This window comes from Belonocnema kinseyi, chromosome 6 (genome assembly GCF_010883055.1).
Source record: "Belonocnema kinseyi isolate 2016_QV_RU_SX_M_011 chromosome 6, B_treatae_v1, whole genome shotgun sequence".
Lineage (NCBI taxonomy): Eukaryota > Metazoa > Arthropoda > Insecta > Hymenoptera > Cynipidae > Belonocnema > Belonocnema kinseyi.
The window spans coordinates 76,827,935-76,853,884 of NC_046662.1; the positions used below are offsets into that span (position 1 = coordinate 76,827,935).

Genomic DNA, 25,950 nt, shown 5'->3' on the forward strand with positions numbered 1-25,950 from the left:
ATGTGTGTGTCGTAATTTAGAAGTTTAAAGAAAACATTGGAATAGAGTAAATTCAGTTTATGGAAAAACGACAAAAGTTGCAATAAAACGTTTAATAAAATTTTTTTTAAAAGAATGCGCATTTTTTTCAAAATGGACAATGAATCTTCGTCTGTTTTAATACCAATGCAAGTTACGAATTATAATAATAAACATTTATGGGAATGAAAAAAAAATTCAGGGATAAACTCCATGAGAATGTGTTCGTTAAAGCCCAAGGAGCTTTAACAAAAGAGAATTCACAAGCACCAAGTTAATATTGTCCGTGTAAATCATTTCCAATTGGAATCAATATTATCACGCACCAGACGCGTATTAGTACACGCGCTGTCCCTATATTGCTGCTGATGATCACGCATGGCTGATTAAGCCTCTCTCGAACCCGCGCACAGTAGAAAAAATAATTTTTTTGTTCAAAATAACGTACAGCCCACAAATATTGACCGATTTGAACTGATAAGGTTTCTAAGTGCATTTTTAGGCTGATTTTTGAATTAGGTTACCATTTTTTTTATAATTAAACAAATGTGACGAAAAAAATGTCAATTTTTTCTATTTGAATTTCCCGGTGCTCGTCAATAACAGGAACATTTTTAAACTCGCCTAAGTTGCATAGAGTAACATTAGTTACAGATGTTCCAGTATTAGACAATAAACAAAAAATAATGGATAAGCAAATGATTTGTTGAAAAACGCTTCCTACGATTTTCCATAATTATACATTTCTTCAAGTTTTATTGCAAGAGATTTGAATGGAAAAATATTATATTAAAAAAAATTTCTCTTAAACAAATGTAAGAAACAAATGCATTATTCAGACATTTGTTACCAGAAAAATTCATTTTTTTCGATGTCAACTTTTTGAATTAGGAACTTCATGATAACGTCAGCACAATTCATAATTTTTTAAACAGTCTTATGATTTAAACAAAAAACTTAATTTAAAAAAATGCATAATTGAGGCATTTTGTCGAGGGAAAAATTCTTTTTTTTTTCTATCTCAGTCCTTTCAGTTTAAGTTTTTCGTTACTTTCATTCTTTTAATAAGGCTGTAGCTTCAGAATCGAGTAGAATGACCTTTTTCTTTCATTCTTCTCTATGATATACTATTTTTGGATCAGTGGAAATTAACATTTTGCGCCCACGATCTATATTAGTAGCTTCTCTGCTACATTTTCGAGTGTTGAATTCTCGGACATGTTTAAAGATTTCAATAGTCGCTTCTTGAGCTTTCTCTGTTAATTCTTCAATAGGAAGAAAAAATTATTCGATAATTTCAGCACGTAGAAGAAGGATTTTGTGACCCGTTACTGGAAGATGATACCAACTGTAGAGAGTAATGTAAAGCTTCGCTGTTTTTCGACAATAGTGTTCAAATTTAACAGTATCAATCACCTCTCCTGAAGCTATTGCTTACAAAATCATGCTGAAATTATAAATTAACTGTTTGCTAACACCAGTAATTTCAAAACTCAATTCAGGATATTGCAAAAACCCCTTGCAGTATTTCCCGTGTTTCAAGTTCCCGAGCCATGTTTTAGAATATCTACGATAAGTCTCATTTTATTGAAAAATTCTTTTTGAATTCTGTTTTTTTAATTTTTACCTGCGTTTTCTCACTTTCCGTTTCGCTTGCCATTTACATAAGCTTAGACGATATCCTATATGCAGAAAACATTCCATAATGTGAATACACGCATGCAACCTTGAATGACCTAATTGAAAATTCTCTTTTTTTCTCTGGTCTACTTGCAAGGTTCTGCAAGTGGTTCATTTAAGATGGTCTTGCACCACAAATGCAGCATGTGGCAGTTGAAGGAGTTTCGGAAAGATGTTGACAAACCTTTCCATATAGCATAGTGAAGACAAGCTCATGGGTGACTATTATTGTGCAACCGCTATTGGGAACCTTGATTCTTGTTGTAAATAGAGTTGTCTGGTAGATCCAGGACTTTCATTTTTCCGAAATGTTATCGGTTCTGCATATTCTGAACATTTCTTACAGTCGCTTTTGGAAGAGATTGTATGCATGCCCAGTGGTACTATTGGCATCATGAATATACCTACATCAGACATTTCTTCTGTACTAAATTTCTAATTAAACCGACTTTGGTCAAATGCGCCATCACAATCATATTTGTAGAGACATTTTATTGCAAGACGTTCTTTTGTTTTACCAAATCAAGTGGAAAAAGATTCGCGATTTCGAACACACGCCTCACTCTGTGATCACACAATTTTTGTAAATCAACTGCAACACCAGTCTCCGTTATTTCCATGCTATCTTCAGCAGAAGGACATTCAATATCTTTATCACTTTCGGTGATCAAATTTTTTATTTCCTTAACCAAGTTTTTTCACCCGTCTGAGCACAAATTGCTCAGAAAGGAATTTTCAAATGTGAAAATGGTAAAATGAATTCTTCCATTCTTTTCAAAATTTGACATAAAGTATCGCAACAATTTTTCATGTACCACATTTTTTTGTTTACTGTCCAACGAATTTGTCGAGCAAATGTGATCCACTAAAATATTTAGGTCTTTACTGGAATTTTTTATCAGCAAATAACTTAAAACTCTATTTGTAACATTTAAAGCTTACATCTTTGAAATTTATACAACATTAAAGTGACAAAAAGGTAAGTTTTTTGAGAATTTATTATTTACAACTAAGGACTAAACATAGCCAAGAAACTCTTTCTTTTGGAAAATAATAATTAACACGAACAAAAGAACAAGAACATAAACTTTAATTCCGTAAAAGACCAAAAGGCAATATTAGATGCTTCAAAATTCGTAGAATAAATTTCTTATAAAGGAATTTGATATTCACCTATGACTGACTTTTGAACAGCAGTACCGTATTAGTCTAGTACAATATGTTGTTAAAACAGAGACAAATTTAAGTTACTGTCTTTGACGATGATTCTTTCTGTTTTATTTTGTAGTACAGAAAAATAAAAATGATTTCTGCCTGACACGATTGCCAAAGATGTGAGAAAAATGAAGAAACAGTATCATATCAGTGTTATCGTCATTTGTTTTGTCATAGCCTCAGAATCGCAAAAAATCCAAGCTGAATTATTATGGTGCACCTTAATAAAAACACTACATTGAAAAAGACGAGTATTACCATATAGAAATGACCAAATAATGCATTGTTCATTGAATTTCTTTAAATAAATCATCAAATTTATCAGCTAATTTTGAATGTTGCGGCAATTATCAATAACTTTCCAATTAAAAAGACTGATATAAAAAAAAATTTTCATCGACAGATGCTCGAATAACATATTTGTTTAGTAAATTTGTTTGTTAAAAAATATATAAATTTTCAACCCAATTATAATTTTAATTTCAAAATTCATCTCTTTTAGTAGAAACTTGATTTTTTTTTGTAAAAAATGGAACTTTTTGTTTCAAAATTAATTTTTGTTCGTTTAAGAATTAACCTATTTTATTATAAGTTCGTCCGCTTTGGTTAAAAGGAACTGTTTTTAATTTTAAATAAAAATATTTTCTTGACTAAAATACCAGCTGATACATTTTTTTAGTTGGAATTTGAACGACTTGGTTGAAAGTTTCTTTAGTAATTCGTAAGAAACAATAGCATTTTACAAATAGCCACACCTTCAAACAAATCGTTTAACGTTATTTTTGGTGACTCTTAAATAAATTCGCACAAAAATTTATTCTCCAAAAACTTCACAAATTACTGGAGTGCAGGGAAGGTTATCACAACTTGTGGGCCTTTATAAAAGCGAAAGCTTATAAATTTAATATTTATATTTAATATGCCAATGAATTGGGCTACGATTTGTGATATAGGTCTACATAAAGTATAATGTAGTGTCCCAAGTAAAAATTCTTCGATTTGAGTTGGACTTGGTTATGCCTTGAGTTCTTGTCCAAGACATCGATGTCTGGCTTGCGTCTCAAAACTGAGTCGTGACATAGGCCTTCGTCGAGCCTTGTCTTGGCTAAGAAGAAGTTTGCTTGTCTCAAGACGAGCCTTGTCTTGGCTGGGATGCTTGGCGTAAACTTGCGTCAATCCGAACCTTTTTCGGCTCATAAATGATATTGGTTTTTATGACAGTCAGAATTTCCCTTTTTGTTAAGAGTGCCATATACTCAAAGTTATAAACCCTTCGTGTTGAAGTCATCAAAATTCGACTCAAGAGATAAATTTATGTCGTGAAGACATAGCAACTTGTCTCCAAAGCATCAATTGAAGTCTGGCTCCGTCTCAAAACTGAGAAATTCTCAATTCGAACTTTTCGACTTCAGCATGTCTTGATTGGGGGAATTCGAGTCTAACTCAAGTCGAAGCATTTTTACTCGGGGTAGTAGGTATATAATATAATTATATCACTAGAATTCTTATTATTTCTCGAACCAAAAACGACTTTTTTATTCATATCTGCAGCACTCAATTTAAATGATTTCTCTTAGTTTCTTTTTCCCCTTGGTTCTGCATTATAAAGCTGGTGCGATTGAAAACAGCTGCGCGAATATGTATGTCAATATTCAAGGCAATGCTATTGCTACATCGATCAGAGCGACCTCATTGTGTCTATAATCGTCTTTTATATCCGAAATGGTTTCTCGTCTCGCTCATCTCAAATTCATGTTTAACTCGATTTGCTACACCATTATTTTAACAATAGAATTTAATGTTATTGCGGTTTTATTTCTATCACGAACCTTCAGCAAAAAATATTCAGGGTTACTACAGGTCAGGAAATTCTGGAAAGCTAGGAAAAGCTAGAAAATTTTAAACTTTTCATGGGAAGTCCATGAATATCAGAGAAAACCCTGATGAAGCTGAGAGGTCGTTCAGAAATTCTACAAGGCGTTTTTCTAAACTTTTCCACCCTCATCCCCTAATTTCTTACTAAGATTTTGTACACTTAGGGAACGAACATACACATAAATTCTGTTAATTAAGCAAATGTCGAGCCTAATGCAATTAGATTTGAAAAAGAAAATATTTTGATAACAAGTAACTTTAACAGGTAAATTTTTTATTTTATAATTTTTCTGTTTTCTAATTTACACTATGGCTTAAATTTTAATTATATGGCTAAAAATTTCACTATTTTGTTCGAAATTAAACATTTTTGTTGGAAAAATCATACTTTTGGGTTGAAAATTAAACTGTTTTGTTGAGAACTCGCATTTTTCTGTGGCAAATTGGATGATTCTGATTTAAAAAATCAAGTATATGCTTGGAAATTAACTTTTTTTGTTAAAAATTGATCATTTTTTATTTAAAAATTGATTTAATTAGGTCAAGAATCTCCTTTTTCGGTTGAAAATTCTATCATTGTAGTATAATAATTAATATTTTTGGTTGAACATTCAACTTTTTTTATTTTGAATAAATTTTTATGCTTTTATAGATAAAATATGTTTCCTGGTTGAAAATTGAACGATATTGTTGAAAATTCGTTATTTTTTGTTTTGAAAATTAATTTTTTCGTGTTGCGGATTACAGATAATTGAAAGTAAGTATTTTTGGTTAAAATTCGTCTTTTTTTGTTGTAAATTTGACTATTTTGGTAAAAAATTCTTGCTTTCAAACTAACTTTTTTGTTCAAAATGTATATTTTTGGATTTGCATTTAAACAGTTTTGTAGTTTTGTATTTTGTCTTTGAACATGAAAATTCAACATCTTAATAACAAAATTTTTTTTTACTAGAAATTTTTTTTTGGTTGAAAATCTAACTATCTTGTTGCAATTTTTTTTAATGATTCAAATTTAATTTTCGTAACTGAAAATATGAATATGCCATTTATGTCTAAAAATTTATATTTTTCGATGCGAATTCATGTATTTTTTAATGAAATGAAAACACAGGCCTACAAATAATGGGGTCATGTCAGTTGTTGGCAAGTGGATGGTCTACTTTTGAGGTTATGTACAGAAGACACAACATTTTTTATTCAATTACCATTTTTTTGAGCAAGTTACGCCAAATTTGAAATTACGAGATATGTCCCATTATGTCTTGAGCATTTGCTTTAAATACTTTGAGGCAGAGATTTTCTACTGGTTGTTTTCTCTTGAAGATTTGTACTTCGGGGTGTTCGGGATTGTTGAAATCTCAAAACATTTGGTGTCTTCTGTGAATAACCTCAAAAGTAGTAAAAAACGCAATTTTTTTGGGTGCATAACCTCAAATATCTTAAAATACTGACATGATGGACCAATGCTGACTCCTGATTCGGATTCTACGTAAAAAATTACTTTGTAAATGACCCTCCACTTTTCAAGAACAAAACCATGTTGGCCTGTGAAATTCAACTTTTTTGAGCAAATTTTTTTTTTTTATAGCTTGAAAATTCAAGAATATGTTAGAAATAAACATTCAACTTATAAAATTCATCTTTTTGTAGAAAATTAATCTGGTTGGTTTAAAATTGATCTTTTGTCTTTATATTTTATCATTTTTAATTGAAAATTCATTTATTTTGTTTAAAAGTTGCCTTCTTAACGTTAAAAAATAGATTTTTCGGATGGAAAATTAATATGTTTTGATTTAAAACTCAACTTTTCTGTATATTTTTAGTCTTTTTGACATTAGAATTCAATATATTTGTTCGAAAAATTAATATTTTGGATTAATTTTTTTCTGTATTATTTAAAAACGTATGTTGTTTAAAAATTCACCTCTTTTGTTGCAAATTCGTCTTCTTGTTCAAAGGAAATTGTTTTGTTTGCAGATTCATATAGTCTATTTCGAAATCGTGTTTTTTGTTGAATTCAACTGCATTTGATTGAAAAAAATTCGTTGGAAATAAGAACTATTAGCCTTTTCAGAATTCATGCTTTTTCTTTGGTTGGAGATTCATCTTTTCTGTTAAAAATTTAACCATTTTTTTGACGTTTCCCTTTTTTCTTGCTGACAATTTTTGTTTTTAAATGTAAAATTTATTATTTTATTTTTTGTTTAAAATTTATCTTTTTGAGTAAAAAACTCAACTATTTAGTTGAAAATTCATATACCTTGTTGAAAATTCATCTCCGAGAAAAAAATTTGTTTAGCCACAAAGTTATCTTTTTCATTTGAAACTTCATGTATTTTGTTAAAAATTCATCTTTCTTCGTGGAAAATTATTCTTCTTCGTTGAAAAGTTATCTTTTTGGTTAAAAATCCACTATCATGTCATTAAATTTTGTTTTGGTTAAAAGTTGATCTATTTTCTTAAAAATGAAAAACTTTTAAGTTGAAATATATGTGGATTAACTATTTCGTTATAAAAATTTTCGTTACGTAAGATCTTTAAATTTTCCGCCACCCCACCCCACCCCTAAATCGTCTTAAGTAAGATGTGGATGACCCATTATAAAATTTTATATGAAAATTGTCATGAAAAACGTTCAGAATAAATTTAAAAACAAAACCTTCTTTTCTGTATCCAAATTATTGATCTCGCATCTTTAAGACAATTTAATTACTGGAAATAATAATATAGAATGATCAGGAAAAATGAAAAAATTGTCAGGGCAAAGTCAGTGAAAGTGAGAAAATTGCGGAATTCGTATTCTGTAGCAGTCCCAATATTTCAACTTTTAAAGTTCGCACTTCTTCTTCTATTTGATTGAGTTATTACCCCTTAGAGAAATCTTTGGAGTTCCGTTTATTTAACTAAAAATCTAGACGATTTCTTGGTACCTTCATTCTTAGAGATATCAAATGTAAGAAAAGATCAGTTACTCAAAATGAAAAGAGTCGTGGGAAACGATGGGATTGGCAAATGTAGTTTTTGCAATTGTGAAGTTGGTAGAAAGACTAGCATGGGTTGGATTTTCCTCCTATTTTTTTACTGGTATAACGTGTTTCCCTTAATTCTCTAGGGAAATTTATTTGAACCAGAAATTCCGAAACGAGTTACCCCCATTTCCATTCTCGTCGGTTTTATATACTATACCAGAATTATTATGAGGCATAATAACTTAATAAATAAAATACCGTTGCCAAGTTATATCGGCTTATTCATGTTGGCTGTGATATTATTTGTGCTTATTTCATGAGCACTTTGCTTCCTCGTAGGTATCAAATATATTTGCTTCTTCAAAGAGAGAGATTTTTCCCTAACAAAAGAAAAAAATTATTTTCAGAAAATTAGAGTTCACATTCTCATACAAAAGTTCAATAATTTCGTTTTCAATTCTTAAAACGATATTGGTAGTTAATACACAATGAAAGGTTCTTCTGGGGCCATTGATGCGTCTCGAAGACACCGATTATTATATCAGTGCAGTGGGCACCAAGAAATCCCAAAGACAACCAAAAATTTTGTGCCAAATGCAATATACGAGGTGTGTTCAAAAAGTAAGGTGACTTTTCAATTTTCGCGGGCTACGTACATTCAAGTTTTAAATTTTTTGTTTTGTTGTATTGGTACACTCTTCACGATCATATGTTTACAGTTTTGACCATATAGCTCGTGTTGTTTTTCTGGCAGAGGCGTAAAAGGTTAGAAGGGTTTGGTGTGCTCGGCGATTTTCTTTTTTCGGAAAAATGGAGCCAAGAATTTGCATTAAATTTTGTGTGAAAAATGGAATCCAGTGCTCTAAAACTCTCGAAATGTTGACAGTTGCATACGGTGAGTCTACTCTGAGTAAGAAAAATATGTATAAGTGGTAGAAGCAGTTCCAAGAAGGCCGAGAGTTGGCATATCGGTTGGCTCATGCCATGCTATCTTTTCGGACGTTTTGGGCATAAGACGTGTGTCAGCGACATTTGTTCCAAAACTGCTTAATTTTGATCAAAAGATCCGACCAAAAACAGCACCACAGTCATGCCCCAGCCTCCATATTCACCGGATTTGGTCCCCAGTGACTTGTTTCTTTTCCCAAAACTGAAGAGACCCATGAAAGGACATCGATTTTCAACGATTGAGGAGATAAAAACTGCATCGCTGAAAGAACTCAAGGCTATACCACAAAATGATTATCAGAAGTGCTTCGATGATTGGAAAAAAGCGTTGGCACAAGTGTATTATATCTGAGGGGGATTACTTTGAAGGGGACAACATAAATAATGAGGAATAAATGAATATTTTTTGAGAAAACCATAAAGTCACCTTATTTTTTGAATGCACCTCGTACATTGCTGTTATGTTCCTAACGATAAAAAAATCCCCTCATATCAACAAGATAAACAATATATTTTTAAATGTATCAAGCGGTTTTTCTAGATGATAAGAGGTCATAGAAGGTATTTTCGTAACTTCGCAAAACGGCACCGGTGGGTTATAATAGGTTCAACAATAGGTCGATTAATGCATCTTAAAGATGCGAATTAATATGCTGCATATCATATTTTAAATTGATTACATTATCTACATACATAATCATATGTATAGACATGCATACATACATACATACACACATACGTAATCATATATTAATACATTATCGTATTTTAAATTAAAAATAAAAGTTTTTCTCCTATAAACAAGGTAAAATTTTTCTTTTAAATTTCCTTAACTAAGAAAAGCCATTTCTAAATGGCTGATCTAGTTTAAAATCCTATGAGGACTGGATATCAGTTGGAGCTACAATTCTTCCAAATGTCGTGATCGCATTGCTTTTTTATTTTTCGAGACATGATGAACAAAAAAAAGTTAAAACATACACACATACGAACGGAAATTAAAGAATATGGTATTTTCGAGCTCCTGGGCTCAAATTAAATCAAATTATGTCAAAAAGTAGATTTTGAAGTTCAGGTCATAATAAAACGTCCTTTATGAGGAAGCATAATTAACTCATACCTGATATATTCAATTAATGTTTTTGAAACCTTATTAATAGGATTAATTGAAGGTCAACTAGAGTAATGTAACTGTAAATATATAATAGAACTTAGTGAACAAGATTAGTGAATGCTAATTAGTGAATGCTAGTTTTTCACACAAGGCTGTGGAAAATGAAATATGAAAATGAAAGGCGAACTTTGAAAAGAGAAGTAAAAAGAGACTTCTCTTTTCAAAGTTCGCCTTTCATTTTCATTTTCCACACCCTTGTGTGAAAAACTAGCAATCTGAAAGCCATCTTCGACGATAATAGAAGACGTTGCAAGCAACTTATTTATAAGAAAGTCCCTTCATGACCTACGTCAGTGAAAATGTAGGTCAATGGATGCTGAAATATCTTCTGAATGTGTTCTCATGTATGCACAGATTTAAGAGAGGTGTGAATGTAAAGATTTGAGGGCAAGGGACAGGAAGTTGTCGATGAACAAGTGCTACAGAAAAGCTATGGGTAACAACGTATTGTATCGACTACAAAAGTTTTAGGAGCTTTCATAAACCCAGAGCTTTATTGGGCAGCTCACGTATTTCTTTTATTTCCATCTCTCCATTTTATCATATATAGCCTCAAAAAAGTATCTTTTAGGACATTTTGAATATGATACATCTTTAAAAATATTCCCAGGAAAGAAAAAATTTTTTAGACAAAAATAAAAAAGAGGACAGAAAAATCAGGAGACAACCAACCAAGTCCCCTTCCTTCACTTTTTTTATTTCTTTCGTCTTTTTTATTTCTAATATTATCAAATCATAATAAAAAAACATTTATAAATAATATTCACCAACTTTTCGGTACGTACACAGCACCCTTGCAAAGATATTATGAACGTAGATGCGGTACGGGACGTCAGAGTGGGGAATTATATATATATAGGACATGACATTTTCTGCCCTATCGAGGTGCTGCTCTCACCGTACTACGAAGTCGAATTCCTATTTTCTGATTCTTCGTAAAATTTGACGGTAAGGCCGTAGAAAGATTTTTTGAGGTTAGAAAAGTTTGACATGTATGTAAATCACTGAATTTTTTCAGATCCGAAGCCTGATTCAGGTTTTCGGTACAGTCATTTTTTTAATTCTATAAAAAAAAATTTATTGAAAAATCATATTTTTAATTTTTAAAAAACTATTATAGAAAGAAATTTCGAGATAAACAAGTGCTGAAAACGTTTTTCTTTGACAAATATATTTTTTAATTGAAATAATCAAATATTTATACCAAAGAAACAACTTTTTAATGTTTGAACTGTTTGAATATTATTATTTAAATTTAAAATCATTAAAACAAAACATATTTCGAAATTTTTATTAAAAAACACGTGTTTTTTTATATTAATTTGTCGGTAAAATTTTCGTATAATTTTAATTTTTAATTCAAACAATAATTTTTAACACTTTAAATATTAAACAAAAATATATTTGATAAAAATATTTTATTCTCGTATTTTTAATAAATAATTAATATTGATTAAGAAACAATTTTATTTTGAGAGTTTTATTATTTGGGAATTTTCAAATTCGTTAATTGTATAAACTGTCCAGGAATTTTATTAGTTTTGCAATTTTATTAGTATTGCAATTTTATTATTCAGGACAGAGAGTTTCACCGAGTCGGGAATTTTATTTTTCGGGATATTTCAGCCGTCCCCATAGAATTACAGAAAATTTGCTCTAATTATAATTTCAGCGCTCGATCTTCTTGATTTTTTCCTACAGTATTAATAAAAAGAAATGTGTATGGAAATTTTTGATATGACAAAGTTAAAGATAATCTCAATTAAAAATTTAAAAATTCGTTGTACATCAAATTTTTATTCTTGGGTCTTGGCGATTTTGTTCTGATCCATTTCAGTGACTGGTGACAAACGGGGGTGATTTTCTCTTAGAAAATAAGTGATTAAAATTGGGAAAAATTGGGTAGGCTTTTTTGACATCTAGGTATGTAAAAAGGGTAAACTTTCGAAAATTTAAACACTAATTTAAAAACTATTTATACTCTTTTAAGATGCCAATACAATTTACACAACACTAATTGTTAGGTCAAAAATAACATTATGGGATTCGAAATTGTTACAGCGCGAATAAGTTTAATTTTAAAATTAAAAAATGCGAAAACACACCATTTTCCATGTTTATTTGCAATCCAGTGAGTCACTTTCTTCCGCTTCTTTTGAAAGTGGATCCTCTGCTTTCAGTTTTCTTTTTAAAATATACCTTGAATTCAACGCATTTCAAATTCAATGTTTGCAGCTGCATTTAAATTTAAGTACACAAAGTTTTTTGTTTTAAATATCAATTAATTAAAACATTTTATTTATTTGTCAAGATTGTAATTTATAACTTCTAAAATTGAATAATTGTAACTAAAACATGAAAAACTATACACTAATTTCAAATTTATAGAGGTTCTATCATATATATTGAACTATTGAAACCTCTGACCTTTTTTAAGGTTTTTAAAACTCTTTTAAAAACTTTTTTAACGCCTGATTTTTGTAAAAATTAACAAAATTAAAATTAAAGGTTCACTCAAGGTCATTTTTGTTCAAAAAGCTTGTTCCTGAATAAATTAACTCTTATTGTTTCCGATTTCGTTCTGTCACTCAGGGATTATGTTTTTCATATAAAACATTGAAATGTGGTGTTTTCACATTTATAAAATTATAATTGAAGATCACTCGGGGTAATTTTCTGTGAAAAATATTGACTTACAAAGAATGTTGGTCAAACAATAGAATGGATCTCTTCGCCCGAGATACAAACGTAAATTGTACTAGCGTAAAAACGACTGGAAAAATTTAGACGAAAGCCAAATTTGGTAAAGAAAACAAACCTTTGTCGACCTATAAATGCTAATTTTATTCCCCGAAATATTTTAAAAAAAAATCTTCGAAACACTTTTATTGCAACAATTTAATTGAAGAAAAATATTTGTTATAAAAACAAAAATAGTACAATTTTTACATACAATTCTTAAAATAAAAAATCTGTCTGTCAAAGCACAATCCAATCCGACTTTTTTTTCGAAAGTTATCCGATATACAGACAACCTCAACATCAATAAGAACGACGACGTAGACGCTAGAGAGACAGACAGATTCCGATGTAAAAACTTGTTTTTCTGGCTCAAGGAGCCTCAAAATGTCGAAATTTCATGAAATTCGCGAAAGTCATTTTTCGCATAAAACTCTCCTCATTACGGATGAGAATGTGATCAAATAAACATGGGGCCTTGAAAAAGTAGCGTTTTTTGCCTCTTGACTTTTTTCCATATCAAGCTGTTTTTGATTCAAATGTCCATTTTCGTTTGGTTTTTTGAATTTTGAAAATCCTTCATCCTTGGTAATTTTGATTTTACCAAAAAAGGTTATCAAAGTCAAAGCCCAATTCAATCAGACCAGTCTTTCGAAAGTTATCCGGTATACAGACAACAACGACGACGCCGGACAGACAAACAGACCCCGACGTAACAACTTGTTTTTCTGACTCAAGGGACCTCAAAACGTCGACATTTGATTAAATAAGAAAAAGTCATTTTTCATAAAAAAAACTAATACCTTCTCATTTCGGATGAGAATGTAAAAATTATCAACAAGATTTGTAGAAAATCTTTCAAAGAATAAAATCATTTTCCCGTAAGTTACAACCGAAAAATTAAAATTTCAAAAAAATGAAAGTTGTTCTAAATATTGAGCTAGACTCGCGACCGGGACAAATCGGGAAATGAAAGTAAATTTGAAAATTGAACTGCAGTTGGAGTATTAAAAATTTAACAGTGATTGATTTTACAAGATGATTTGAGATCTGTTCAAAATGATATAATTTACATATTTGAACGCTAAAATTTGAACTAATTTAATTCGAAAGCCTTAATACTGACACAAGTGTAAACGTTCGAATTAATGGCTTCTTAAATAAACACCTTCATTCAATTTCGAAATCTTTTTGAAGTATTATTTCAGTACAAAATATTCCATTTTTAATCTATTTGGTTTGGAAATTTAAAAAAAAACAATTTTCAATAGTAAACAATTTTGAAATGAATTGTTCCCATTTTAGAGAGACAAATTTGAACTTTGAATGTTACAATTATAACTGTTTTATTTTTTATTTGTATTTCGAAGGTTAAAGTATTTCATTTTGATTCTTAAAGAACAGTTAAGTAATCATTAATTTAGAAAAAAATCAAATAACCTGGAGGTTTCTGAATGTTTCAAAGAAAAGAACGAAATTTGGAGCTTCTCAAGAATTTTCAAATATTAGGAAAGAAATAAATAAAATTTCTTGGTAGATTTAAAATGATTTTTTATTTCGAAAAAGTGCATAACTCAAACAGAATGTTTAAAAATATTTCAAAACATTTCAAAAGATTTACAATATTAGAAAAAATCTGGAAGCTCTTAAAACAAGTTTGTGTGCAGGATTTTACAATAATGTTAGGAAAAATGGGAATCAGTCTAAAGGTCATTTAAAAGTTACGACAATTTTTTTTAATAATTTAAAAAGATTTGAAATAATTTAAAAGAGAATTGATACTTTTGATGATTTTAAAATGTTTTGAAATGTTGGCTTTTTATTTTGAAAAGTTACATAATTTTAAGAGGAGGTATAAAAATATGGCACCACTGAAAAAATCCCGAAAGGGATGAATGAAAAATCCCAAAAAATATGATCTCCGACACCTGAATAATAATCTTATAAAAATTGTATTAAAAAATATGTGCGCTTTGAAAGAAAAAAATGTTCTGCCTAAATTTTCTTCGTACCTACACAATAACATTTTTGGAATAAACTTTGCAGGATTCAATTCAACAACGATTTATATCAAAACTTATTTATATTTTTTTGTTTATTACTAAAAAATTCGATTTTTTTAGAAATTTTTTATATTTTTTTTCAAATACTATGCACATTTTCAAAAAAAAATCTCATACAGAAACATATATTTGACTATTGTATTTTCAATAAAGAAATAATATTTAATAAACAATTTTTTGAATTGTTTAAATTCATGAATTTTTCAGTTCGGACATTTTATAATTCAGCCATTTTCTTTAGGCATTTTTCAAATTCAGTAATATTTTATTGTCCGGAATTTTATTTTTCGTGAATTCTTTAATGCGACTTTTATATTTCGGGACTTTTATCATTTCGGAAATTTTATTCTTTGGTTATTTGCAATTTACGCATTTTACATTGTCGGGAATTTTATTTTTCCGGATTTTTCAGTCGCTTTTTCCGAAAAATAAAATTCCCACATGACTGTAAAAATTCCGAAATTATAACATTGTCGAAATATAAAAGTTCCGAATTGGAAAATTCTCGACAATTTACAATCTTACCGAATTTGAGAATTGCCGACAGAAAATTTCCGATTTATACAATATCCGGGCTAGATAACTCCCTAATTTGAACAATTAAAAAATAGTTTGTTAAAAAATATTTTTTCAATAGAATAATAAAATACTTACACCAATGAAAAAACTTTTTTGATGTTTAAAGTTTCTAAAAATTATTGTTAGAATTTAAAAGAACAATAATTGAACAAATGTATTTCTGCATGAAAAAAGTGGTTTCAAAATGTGCATTGTATTTTTGTACATTACAGAAAACGCTCGCAAAAATAAAATTATTATTTAAAAAAATAAAAATAAAAGTCGCGTTAAATTAATCTGAATTGAATCCTGCAAAGTTTGTTTAAATTGAAGCTCTCGTGTTTTTAAATTTATGTGTGTATCACATTTTTAGACAATTATTGTTATTTTAAATTAAAACAATAATTTAACAAAATTCAACATTAAACAAAATTTCTATAATAAAAATATTTGATTATTGTATTTGTAATAAATAAATAATATGGACCACAAAACTGTTTTCTCAATTTCTGCAATTCGGGAATTTTCTAGTTTGTATATTTTATCATTAGACAGCATTCAGCCTGGAGTTTTATTATTCAGGAATTTTCAAAATCCATAACATTGTAAACTGTCCAGAATTTCATTATTCTAGAATTTTTAAATTCGGGATTTTCAGGTTTCAGCATTTTATAATTTCGTGAAGTTTGCAGTGTCGAAAATATTTTAAAAAATTTAAAAGATTTATAAAATTGTAAAAAACTCTGGAAGATTTTGAGGCATTTTTTTGCAGAATTTTACATCAATTTTACGACAAAATGGGAATCATTATCAATATATTTAAAAGTTCTGAAAAACTTAAAAAATAATTTGAATTATATATATTTCGAGTAAACTGTAGTAATTATAATTATTTAAAGTTTATTTTAAAATATATTTTATGGAACATGATATTTGTCATGAATATGCCAGTGAAATTCGGTTCCTCTAATTTTGTTTGCCACAAAAATAAAAAATCAGTAATATTAAAGAACTATATATAGACAATATATAGAATGAAAATTATAAGTAATAATTTTAGAATTAGTGGAAAATATATGAAAACGTAATATAAAGTACTCATCGACTTTTATTTGTGGTATTTATTAAAATAACCATGTTTTGCAAGGTTATAAATGTAAAAATGTTTTAATTGGCAATTTACTTTCAATCCAAATGGTTCTTGTCCGAGCTAAGTCGAGGGGCCTACTGAGAGTTGCTTACAGCGCCCCAAGTGGCTGTTGGCAAAATATATCGATGGGACTTCATGGGGCTATCTACGGGTAGCGGTGTGTAGAGGGGAAGTGACTTCTTTCGACGGACGCGCCGTCTATATTTATGGCGGGCAACTAAGCCCGCACCGCATCTACGTTTATAATATCTTTGACCCTTATCAAGGTAAGAAAAGTTTGAGCAGGTAGGAACAGTAACGAATGGTACTTTACATACAGTAGGTAACCCTCCAAACCATGGAGGCTCAAAATCCACAATATCGATCAAGTTAAGAATCTTCAATAACAGAAAATGCTTAACGTCTTAAGGGCATGTGACACAGCTAAATACCTATATTACCGACCTCACTTTTTCAGTTCACTGAATGTTTTTTTAAACCTAAGAACTTTTTTTATAAATAAAATATCGAGCTGAAACTTTGGAAAATGTATTAAGAGTACAATAAAGTACGTTTAGGTACTGCATTTTGGTACCTAAAAAAAAATTTTTTAACTATCAATTCCATCGGCATCAGCCGGTAACGTTGTACACGAAAATACGAACCCTCTAGAGCCTCGTCTAGTGACCCTCAGGGTTCGTATTTTCGTGTACAACGTTACCGGCTGATTCCGATGGAATTGATAGTTAAATTTTTTTTTTACATCTTTTATTATTAAGATTTGTACTTAAACGGAGTTTTCTTTCGGCTCTTGCGTTTCTCAAAGTTTGAGACCGATATTTTGTGTATAAAAAAAGATGGAAAGTTCAAAAAATGTCGAGGTTCAGATAAAAGATAAAATAATTTTCAGTCAAGTTCCTACCAAAATGCTGTACCTAAACGTACTTTATTGTACTCTAATACATTTTCCAAAGTTTCAACTCGATATTTTATTTACAAAAAAAGTTCTTAGGTTCAAAAAAACATACAATGAACTGAAAAAGTGAGTTTAGTAATATAGGGATTTAGCTGTGTCACATGCCCTTAATAAGACAAAATGGATAGTTTCATGGAAAAGCACCTGACTGGAAATCAGAAGTTCTGTGGCTTGATTCCCAGGGGAGCAAAAGAGAAAGGTTTGTTTTAAGAATAAATTTGAATTTCTAATTAAAAAAAAATAAAGATGACAAAAGAAATAAAAAAAGAGAATGAAGGGGATTGTTTTGGTTGCCTGCTCATTATTCTTTTTTATTTTCGTCCAAACATTTTTTTCTTTTCTGGGAATTTTTTTTTAGAGGATCTTTTTTCAAACTACAATAAGAACATTTTATGGATGTTGTCGAAATTCGGTGTTGGAGCGGATATTCCAGATGTCAATTAAGCAAAGTTCAATTTTTGTATTGTCCTCCGTGAAGCGTGCAAAGAGCGAAAGTTGATAATCAAAAACTGGTTAAAAACGGAAAATTGGTTGTTCTTGCTTACATACTATCTCGACACCTATTTATCGTAAATACTTTAAGTAGGACTTAATCAACGCTACATTAAAAATCATTTCTAAAGGTTTTTTTCTCAATATTTCTAACTCAATTTTTCGCATAGTTATTTACTTCCTTAGACAAGCGTGTTTCGAATCTGACTTTTGTGAGTGGAAATACAATTTTGAGCCGTAGTTTATTTAGACCTATTAATCTTGATATTATTATATTTTCTACTCAACGTACACACCTGATTAAAACATTTTTAAACGTATAATATGCCTTACAATTTGTAAAACCTCAATCAATTTTATTAGGTTTTATACATTTACTAGCACACTTTCATTAGAAAAATGTGCATTTATATCATTTCTCATGCAAAGCATTCAGAAATTAACTAGTTCATTTTCAAATGGCGAATCTCGAAAGTAAACGATTTTAAATTCAAATTTCAATAAAAGAACAATTAAAAAATGTTCAAAATAGAATTATTATATATTAGAATTTTGAAAAATAGAATATTTAGATTGAAAATGAATTAAACCTGTATAATTTATAAATAAAATCGTTAAAAATTTTTAACTTTTCATTTTAAAAAATTCTTCCAGGCGAAGCGTTTAAAGTTGACAATTAAAAATTTTAAATGAAATTGAATATTTTAAAGTAATTTCACATTAAAATTGATTGAGGAAATATCTCCAAGATGAAAACAATAAATTAACTGTCATTTGTACAGTTCAAAATAAAATTTTTTTTATTTATAAGCGTTTAAAAATTAAACTTTAAGGAAGGGAATAAATTTTATTCCTCATCCCTTTTCAACAGTTTATACTTTGAAAATAATTATACCTTTCAATTTCCATTCGACTTAAAAAGTTTTTTTTATCGAAGTTGAAAGAAATTTAATCAAAAGGAGATTTCTCAAAGCAACATTTCAAAATATTACTTTTTTCTTTGACGCAAAATTGATAAAAAGTCATATTTTCATAGCAAATGTGTTTTCCTGTGGTGCACTGCAAGTTTTACGTGCCCTGCGAGCCGCACGAGTTTTTTTAGTCCGCGAGCTTTTTACGGGCACCGGGTTTTTCAGCCCACGAGCTTTTTTCAGACTTATAGCTTGTACAGTCCGCGAGCTTTTTTCGGCCCGAAACACAAATATAAAGGTTGCTCGAGTCGGGTCGAGCTTGCGATCCCGCGAGATCTTGCATACCCCGGCTAGTTCTAAAATCATCTAATTGTTAGAGCTTAAATCTGAAAAGTTATTTTCTTAATTTTGCATTGTTTTGAATTAATCTCGAGGCATTTAATTCCAGAGTGTTCAATTACAAACACAGACTATTTTCTATGTTTAAAACTGAAAACAAATAATTTCGAATAATCATATTAGACATTATTAGGTGTAAAACTATCTAAAATCGAAACCAAACAATTTAAAATATCCAAATATAAAATTACTAAATATAAGACTATCATGATTTTTCATATCGAATGTATGTCCTGACATTTTCAATATTTGAACTATTAACTATTATTAATTCATACAGATTTCAATTTGAAATGACTGAATCATTATGGCAATAAATTAAAATGTACAATAATATTCATAGTCAAATTATCAATAATTCTTCTATGCCATTAATGATTCTTAGCTTCAATAGGAAGGTCATACAGAAGAAAGTATTTGTTCAAAACCTACTGAATGCTTATTATTACGAATAAATAATAAACAGTTGATTTTTTAAGTTTCATGTATTTAAAGAAAAAAAAACTAAGTTTTTCTTTAAGTAAACAAAAAGAACACGTAAAGGTAAGTCATTCAAAACTTCATTTGCAAATTAAAGTATTATTAAACTAGGGTCTTAAAACTAAAGTGATTAATTTGAAAATTATGCTGAATGATTTTGTAAAATTCAATCAATATGATTAAAGTGTATAAACAATAACCAGTGATTTTTATTCTCGATAGAATGAAAGAATCTTAGATTATAATATTGTTAAAATATTTGAACTTGCAATATTATTTTTGTATGCGAATTGCTTATTTTCTAAATTGAAAAATATTCTAAACAGCAAAACAATTCACCCCACTATTTGGTAATCGACCGTGAATCAGAGGTCGTTAACTTCCCTCATACTATACTATCATATTTTCCAGTATTCTAGACAATATAGGTTAAGTGTATGGCGACGAACGGCGCGTAGTTAATCCAAAACCGTTTTGCGATATAAAGCTTTCTTACATAGACTAGGAGCTTCGTTATATCCTCACTGAAAGGCTTCTTCAAAATTCGTTAGCATCGAGTGGGAACAGGATAACGAGTTAAATAAAATTATCAGTTCAAATAATTTCGTGAAAAAGTATGTATACAACAAAACTCCATAAAATTGCTTAAAAAATGTTTATAAAATATTTTTAAAAATTCTAGAATAGGTAGTTAAAAGATATCAGTACAAACATAAATAAACAATGAAATAAAAAAACTTTATGTGAGAGAAAAAACGGTCTGTAAAATCTTAGTCTCCGTCTAAAGATAATAGAAAAGTCCGATCCCATGATAAAATTTCTTACAATCAAGGGAAAAGAATGTGAATTACTTTTTTTTTGTGTTTCTAGGAAATATATGTAAAAGTTAACAATTTTAAGTGACACTGCAATGCGGTTAGAAAATGTGCTGAGTGAAAAAATAAAATTTTTGGTTCAAAAAATTATTCTATTCTAAGAAAATAAAGATTTCGTGCGACGATATCGCACTGTGACAGAAGATTTTTCACTGAAAAGCATATAAAAAGAAGAGAATTATTTATATTTTTTAATAAGTGGTTATAATTTCAAGAAATGTTGAAGATAAAAAGAATAAAAAATTATTGCTACGTGAAGATTTTAAACAAATTAAAGAGAATATTTAACTTGAATTTTTTTGTTAATTATCATGTTACAAAATGAGATTTAAAACAAATAGTTTTAACACAATGAGTATTTGATTTTTCAAGAGTCTGTGATGCACTGAACCCGTTTCCGTAAAAATGGTGGTTAGCTAGTTCTTTAATAACACCTTTCAGTTTATCATTACTTGGAAAAATATTTGGTCGAATCAAACCGAGGGGTTAATGATGCGGATCTTTATGTACACTGGTTTGTAATAATTCGAGATTGCATGGGATTAAAAAAGATTCCATGGATTATAGGAAATTCATTGTAGAAAATTATTAGAGTAAACATTATTATAGGATAATCAGAATTGGAATGAATAATATAAAAATCTGCTAAGAATTAATATAAAAAGTATACAAACTACAGTCTATTTCAGAAAACTCATAATCTCATATGGAAGTATACATATATAGCGTCTCTGCACGAAAAAACTTTCCACCACACAAATCTGTGAATTCCCTTTTATATAAATCGCTTAAAACTTTAAAAAGAAGAAACGTTAGTAAGATTTCATTTATTTATCAGACTATTAATTATTTGGTGGATTCAACAAAATAATTTAGTCAAAATGCCAAAATATTTGGTAAAATAAACAAAACTAATCAACCCAAACCGTTTTTTGATTATAGCAAACTGGTTTGATTTACTTGACACAATTTTTGTTCATTCAAGAAAACTTTTTTTCCAAACCCACTAAACGCAGTCTAAAAAACTTTGAAGAGTGAAAAAAATTTGGTTTTCAGTTTTAATGTTTCGATTAGTTTCAGTACGTGGCCCACGAGAGACGCTTGTCGACCTCTGCTTCACGAACAATGGCAGCGATGAGTTTGGGTTTCATCGTGATGGTCACACCATGGACTATTCAGGAAGTTGTGGTAGCCTGTACCGGAAGTAAGCCTCCACCGTTCCTCGAGTTCCTGGCAACGTGGCTTGCTCTCTCGAACAGCTTCTGGAATCCCTTCCTCTACTGGTTGCTCAACAATCACTTTCGACGGATTTCGAAAGAGATTTTCTACACGAAGGTATCAATGCTATTCAATCATTAATTAGTAAAAGTAGGAACCACGCCCCTGGAAAAAAGAGTTTCTGAGCCTATAAACACTTTCATTAACTCTCCTATTTCCCCTACTTCTTATCCCATCACTCCCTTTATTATAATATCCCTCCCTTCAATCCCCTCACAATTTTATAAGTACTTATGATTCCATTTAGACATTTTTTATAATTTAAAGCTTATTAAATTTATAATAGATTTGTGTAAGCCAATTGTTTAAAAAAATTGTATTGACCATTAAAGTTGACATTAAAACTTTTTTTCTGGAACGATTCCTTTCTTTACAAGCATTTATATGAATGTAAAAATCATGATATCTGTAAATACACTAGTTATGAATAATATTAATAAGCTTACATAATAAAAAAATTATTTTTTATATTAACAAAATAATCAGTAAAAGTGCTACTTCAAGATTCAAAATACTTGAAAACTTCATTTTTTTTATTCTTTGCTTTAGATATGCGTAAAAACAAAGTTTAATTTTTCATTTAAAAATTCCGAATTAAATCTTAATTTCGTAACAAAAATTATATGTTAGCTTTTTTAATACCTGATAACTGCTGGTAATTGTTTAAATAAATTTGATATAAAAATAAAACTTTTCGTCAATTTTCAATTGAAAGATATCCGTTTTTCAACCAAATAAATTTAAAATAATTAATAAATATTTTATAAACAAATTCACAAATTGACTTCTTGTTAACAAACGGTTGTCGCTTTCTTCTGAATCTTCTGACAATGACTCAAAATGAACCTTACTTATTAGGAGTCTTTGTCAGGCAACTATATTTTTTATTTATTTAAATAAATTGATAAAGAAATAAAAATAGTAAAGATTAGAAGACCGCAACATCCAGACGAACGCGTAATGAATGATAAAATCGCAGAGTTTTTCGTAAAATTATTTGCAAAGGAACATTTTTAGATCATTGATAAAACAACATACGAGAAGTTTGTTGTCTAGTTACTAAGAGACTATTACGTTAACAACCCACATCTAATGGTTCAAAATTAACAAAATATATATTTTTCATAGAATTCATTTAATTAAATAAAAACTTATGTTTTCTAATAAATACCCAGATAACAAAATATGAGCAATGTGCGACGCATTACGCACACAAGCCGTGCCGACCAACACGCACAGAATGAACTCACCCGCGCAGGCATATGTACCATCAGTTGTGAGTTGAGTCGTATATCGCTCGCATGTCATGAGTCATCAAGTGATACGCATATTGCTCGCATATCGTGATTATTTATACTCTAAAAATAATCAATTATATAATATTATTAAACGTCCGAAATGAAAACTGCCACTGTTTCGGTCGCAGATGAAGGTCACTTTCAAGTAGAAAATATCCGTTATCTACAAAACCTTCAAAGTGATCCCTTTTAATTATTTTGGACGTACAAATATTCTTTATTTCTTTAGTAAAAAAGGGGGAAACAAATATATTTTATAAAATGTTTATTTTCAAAACGTCATCACAATGTTCTTATATTTAAACAACAAGTTTTTCAAAAATGCCTACGTTAGGCAGCTCTAATATATATATATATAACAATGAACTTACTTGAACTTATTTTTGAACTTAGAAACTATCAAAACAGCAGATTAGAAATTAAGGTGTGAAGAAAAAAATTATTTCACCCCAAATTTATTGAGGACTACAATCATTGACATTCTTCAATTTATAATATTCTTAATGTTTTAAACAAGTTGAAAAATAAATTAAACTCATCAATAAATTTGTAAGCAATTTTTGTTTAGTATATAGGCGAGTAAATATGAAAATACCTACATAAATAATTGATAATTATGATGACGTTAGAAATTTAAAATAATTGAACATACTTTGGAAATTCTTTTTATCTTTGTATGGTACGTCGTTCAAAATACTTAAGTTTGTTAATTAGCAGTATGTATGAAAAATAAACGTTTGTCAAACAATTCATTTATCATGCATCTTCATGATGACGAAATACGTCTCATAAAGCTCGCAGCACGTGTCTATGTTCCGTGATGTCGAAATGCGACTCATAACGCTCGCACCTAAGTGATCATCATTCGATGCTGGTGACATGCATGCATTCTCGCACGCATTGCATGAGAATCACACAATGTGGATGACATGCGTCGTACGAATTGTTGTCTGGGTAGGGACTTTTTTAAGTCATTAGTAGTCTATTGCGTGCAAAAACTTAATTAATTTGTTGAAAAGTAGTCAAGTTGTGAGTTGGTTTATAAATTTTTTTCTAAAATTAAAAATTATTGTTCTTTTCTGAAGTATCACATGGGAAGTATTTCTCAAGATACATAAAGCTTATTCTTTTGAAAAAATAAAATTCTGGTTAAAAGATGACAAAAATTTGTACTTGAATATAAAATTGATTAAAATAAATAACAAATATTATTGCCGGACACAGTCTTCTAATAAATAAGGTTCTTCTTAAAACACTAACAGTTAGGTTTGTTATAAAAAACAATATTATTTTGTTGAGGAGTAGTCTAGATGCGAATTTGTTTATAAAAATGTTTATAAACAAAAATGTTTCTTGGTTAGTAAATCATTATAAGCGAAGCAAATTTATTCAGTTAAAAAAGCGAAATCTGCAGGTTGAATATTGCCAAAAAAATTTATTTTTCCATCGAATTTATTTAATGAATTGGAAAATTTTATGAAATATTAATTTTTAATTAAAATTTGTGTTTAATTTTTCTAAAGAAACGAAATTTTCAGTTCACGCAATAGCTAAGATATGCATTGCGTTTTCGAAGTGTCCAAATGACAAGGTTGCATCTCGAAGATACCAAATGAAAAGGTGCTAACTCGCGTGCCAAGTTTTCGTAGGTACAAAATCTGATCTAAATTGTATTCTGGTCATCAGCGCATTATTATTTGCGCTCTAATTTTTAATCCATTATGGAACAAAGTGTTTAGAGTGCGAAATGGCTGAGATATCCTATTTTAATTCAATTTGTTGATGAAGTTAACAATTTATTTAGAATATGTTAGTGAAGAAGAAACCATTGTTTTTACGTATATCCGTAACTAAAAAATTGCAAAATAAAGCCTCCATGTATTCTTAATCTTGCAGTAGCACTTTCATTAAGTAATTTGTTAATATAAAAATAAACAAGTTTAAAAAAATCTTGCGCTCTGCTAAATATGATTTGTAAGCAGTCTCTTCACTGATTTGAAGAGGTTTTACATAAATAAGAAGTAAGTAGGTACAGTGAAACTTTGAGACTGGGCCCGTCTTGGGCTGGAGGTGGTAGGGCATTTTTTCGACTTATTAATCGTTTTCTATACATTATAAATTTTTACGTGAATTTGGTCAATTTGTTGTTCATCATTTTAATTACTGACGCCTAGCGCGACATCTGTTGCTTGTATTCGGAGTTAGCAAATTATAAAAATTATATAGCACCTACAACATTTAAAATTTTCCTCCTCAATCATATTTCCCGACTCTATCTTTACCATCTTTAATCTAACTCTAAGGCTTTCGATATTACGCTTCAGTTTGATGGTTTCTCGTGTTACCTCTATTCTCGCCATTTCTATCCAATTTCGCCCCTTGACGGTACGTTCATCTTGACTTTACCGATCCTCTTAGCTGTCGATGAAAGGCCGAGAGTGCAAAAAATATGAAGAAAAAAAACAGAAATATCCAGTCTAACCACTGACAAAGAGTTGTGGTGGTGATGGACTATGGAGTAAATCTCGTTTTAGCCGGGTAACGACGTTCCTCTCCTAAACAGTGCATTAGTCTATATCTGAAATGCTTTTTCAAAATCCTCTCTACGTCAATCAAAAATCGTTTTTTCATTTTCAGATATCGTACTTATTTAAGTTTTGGAGTCGCTTTTTATTGTAAATTCAAAGATATAGGCCTAAAATAAACACACAAGAAGGGATGTATATGTATGTATATATATATATATATATGTGTGTGTGTGTGTATGCATATGTGTATTTTTCTGTGTGTATATGAATATGTGTGCATACTTATTCTTTCTAGTCGCGACGCCTACAATGAAATTTGTTGTTAATGGTTCTTTTTTTTGTCAA

The 25,950-nt window shown here is 29.5% G+C and overlaps 1 protein-coding gene across 1 annotated transcript in view; it reads left to right on the plus strand.

Annotated features, from left to right (window-relative positions):
* LOC117174699 (trace amine-associated receptor 9) overlaps nucleotides 1-25,950 on the plus strand; it is a 123,951-nt gene that overhangs the window by 85,806 nt on the left and 12,195 nt on the right. Inside the window, exon 6 of the mRNA XM_033364007.1 lies at nucleotides 21,582-21,836. Coding sequence (XP_033219898.1) covers nucleotides 21,582-21,836 — 255 coding nt within the window. The remainder of the gene's footprint in view (nucleotides 1-21,581; nucleotides 21,837-25,950) is intronic.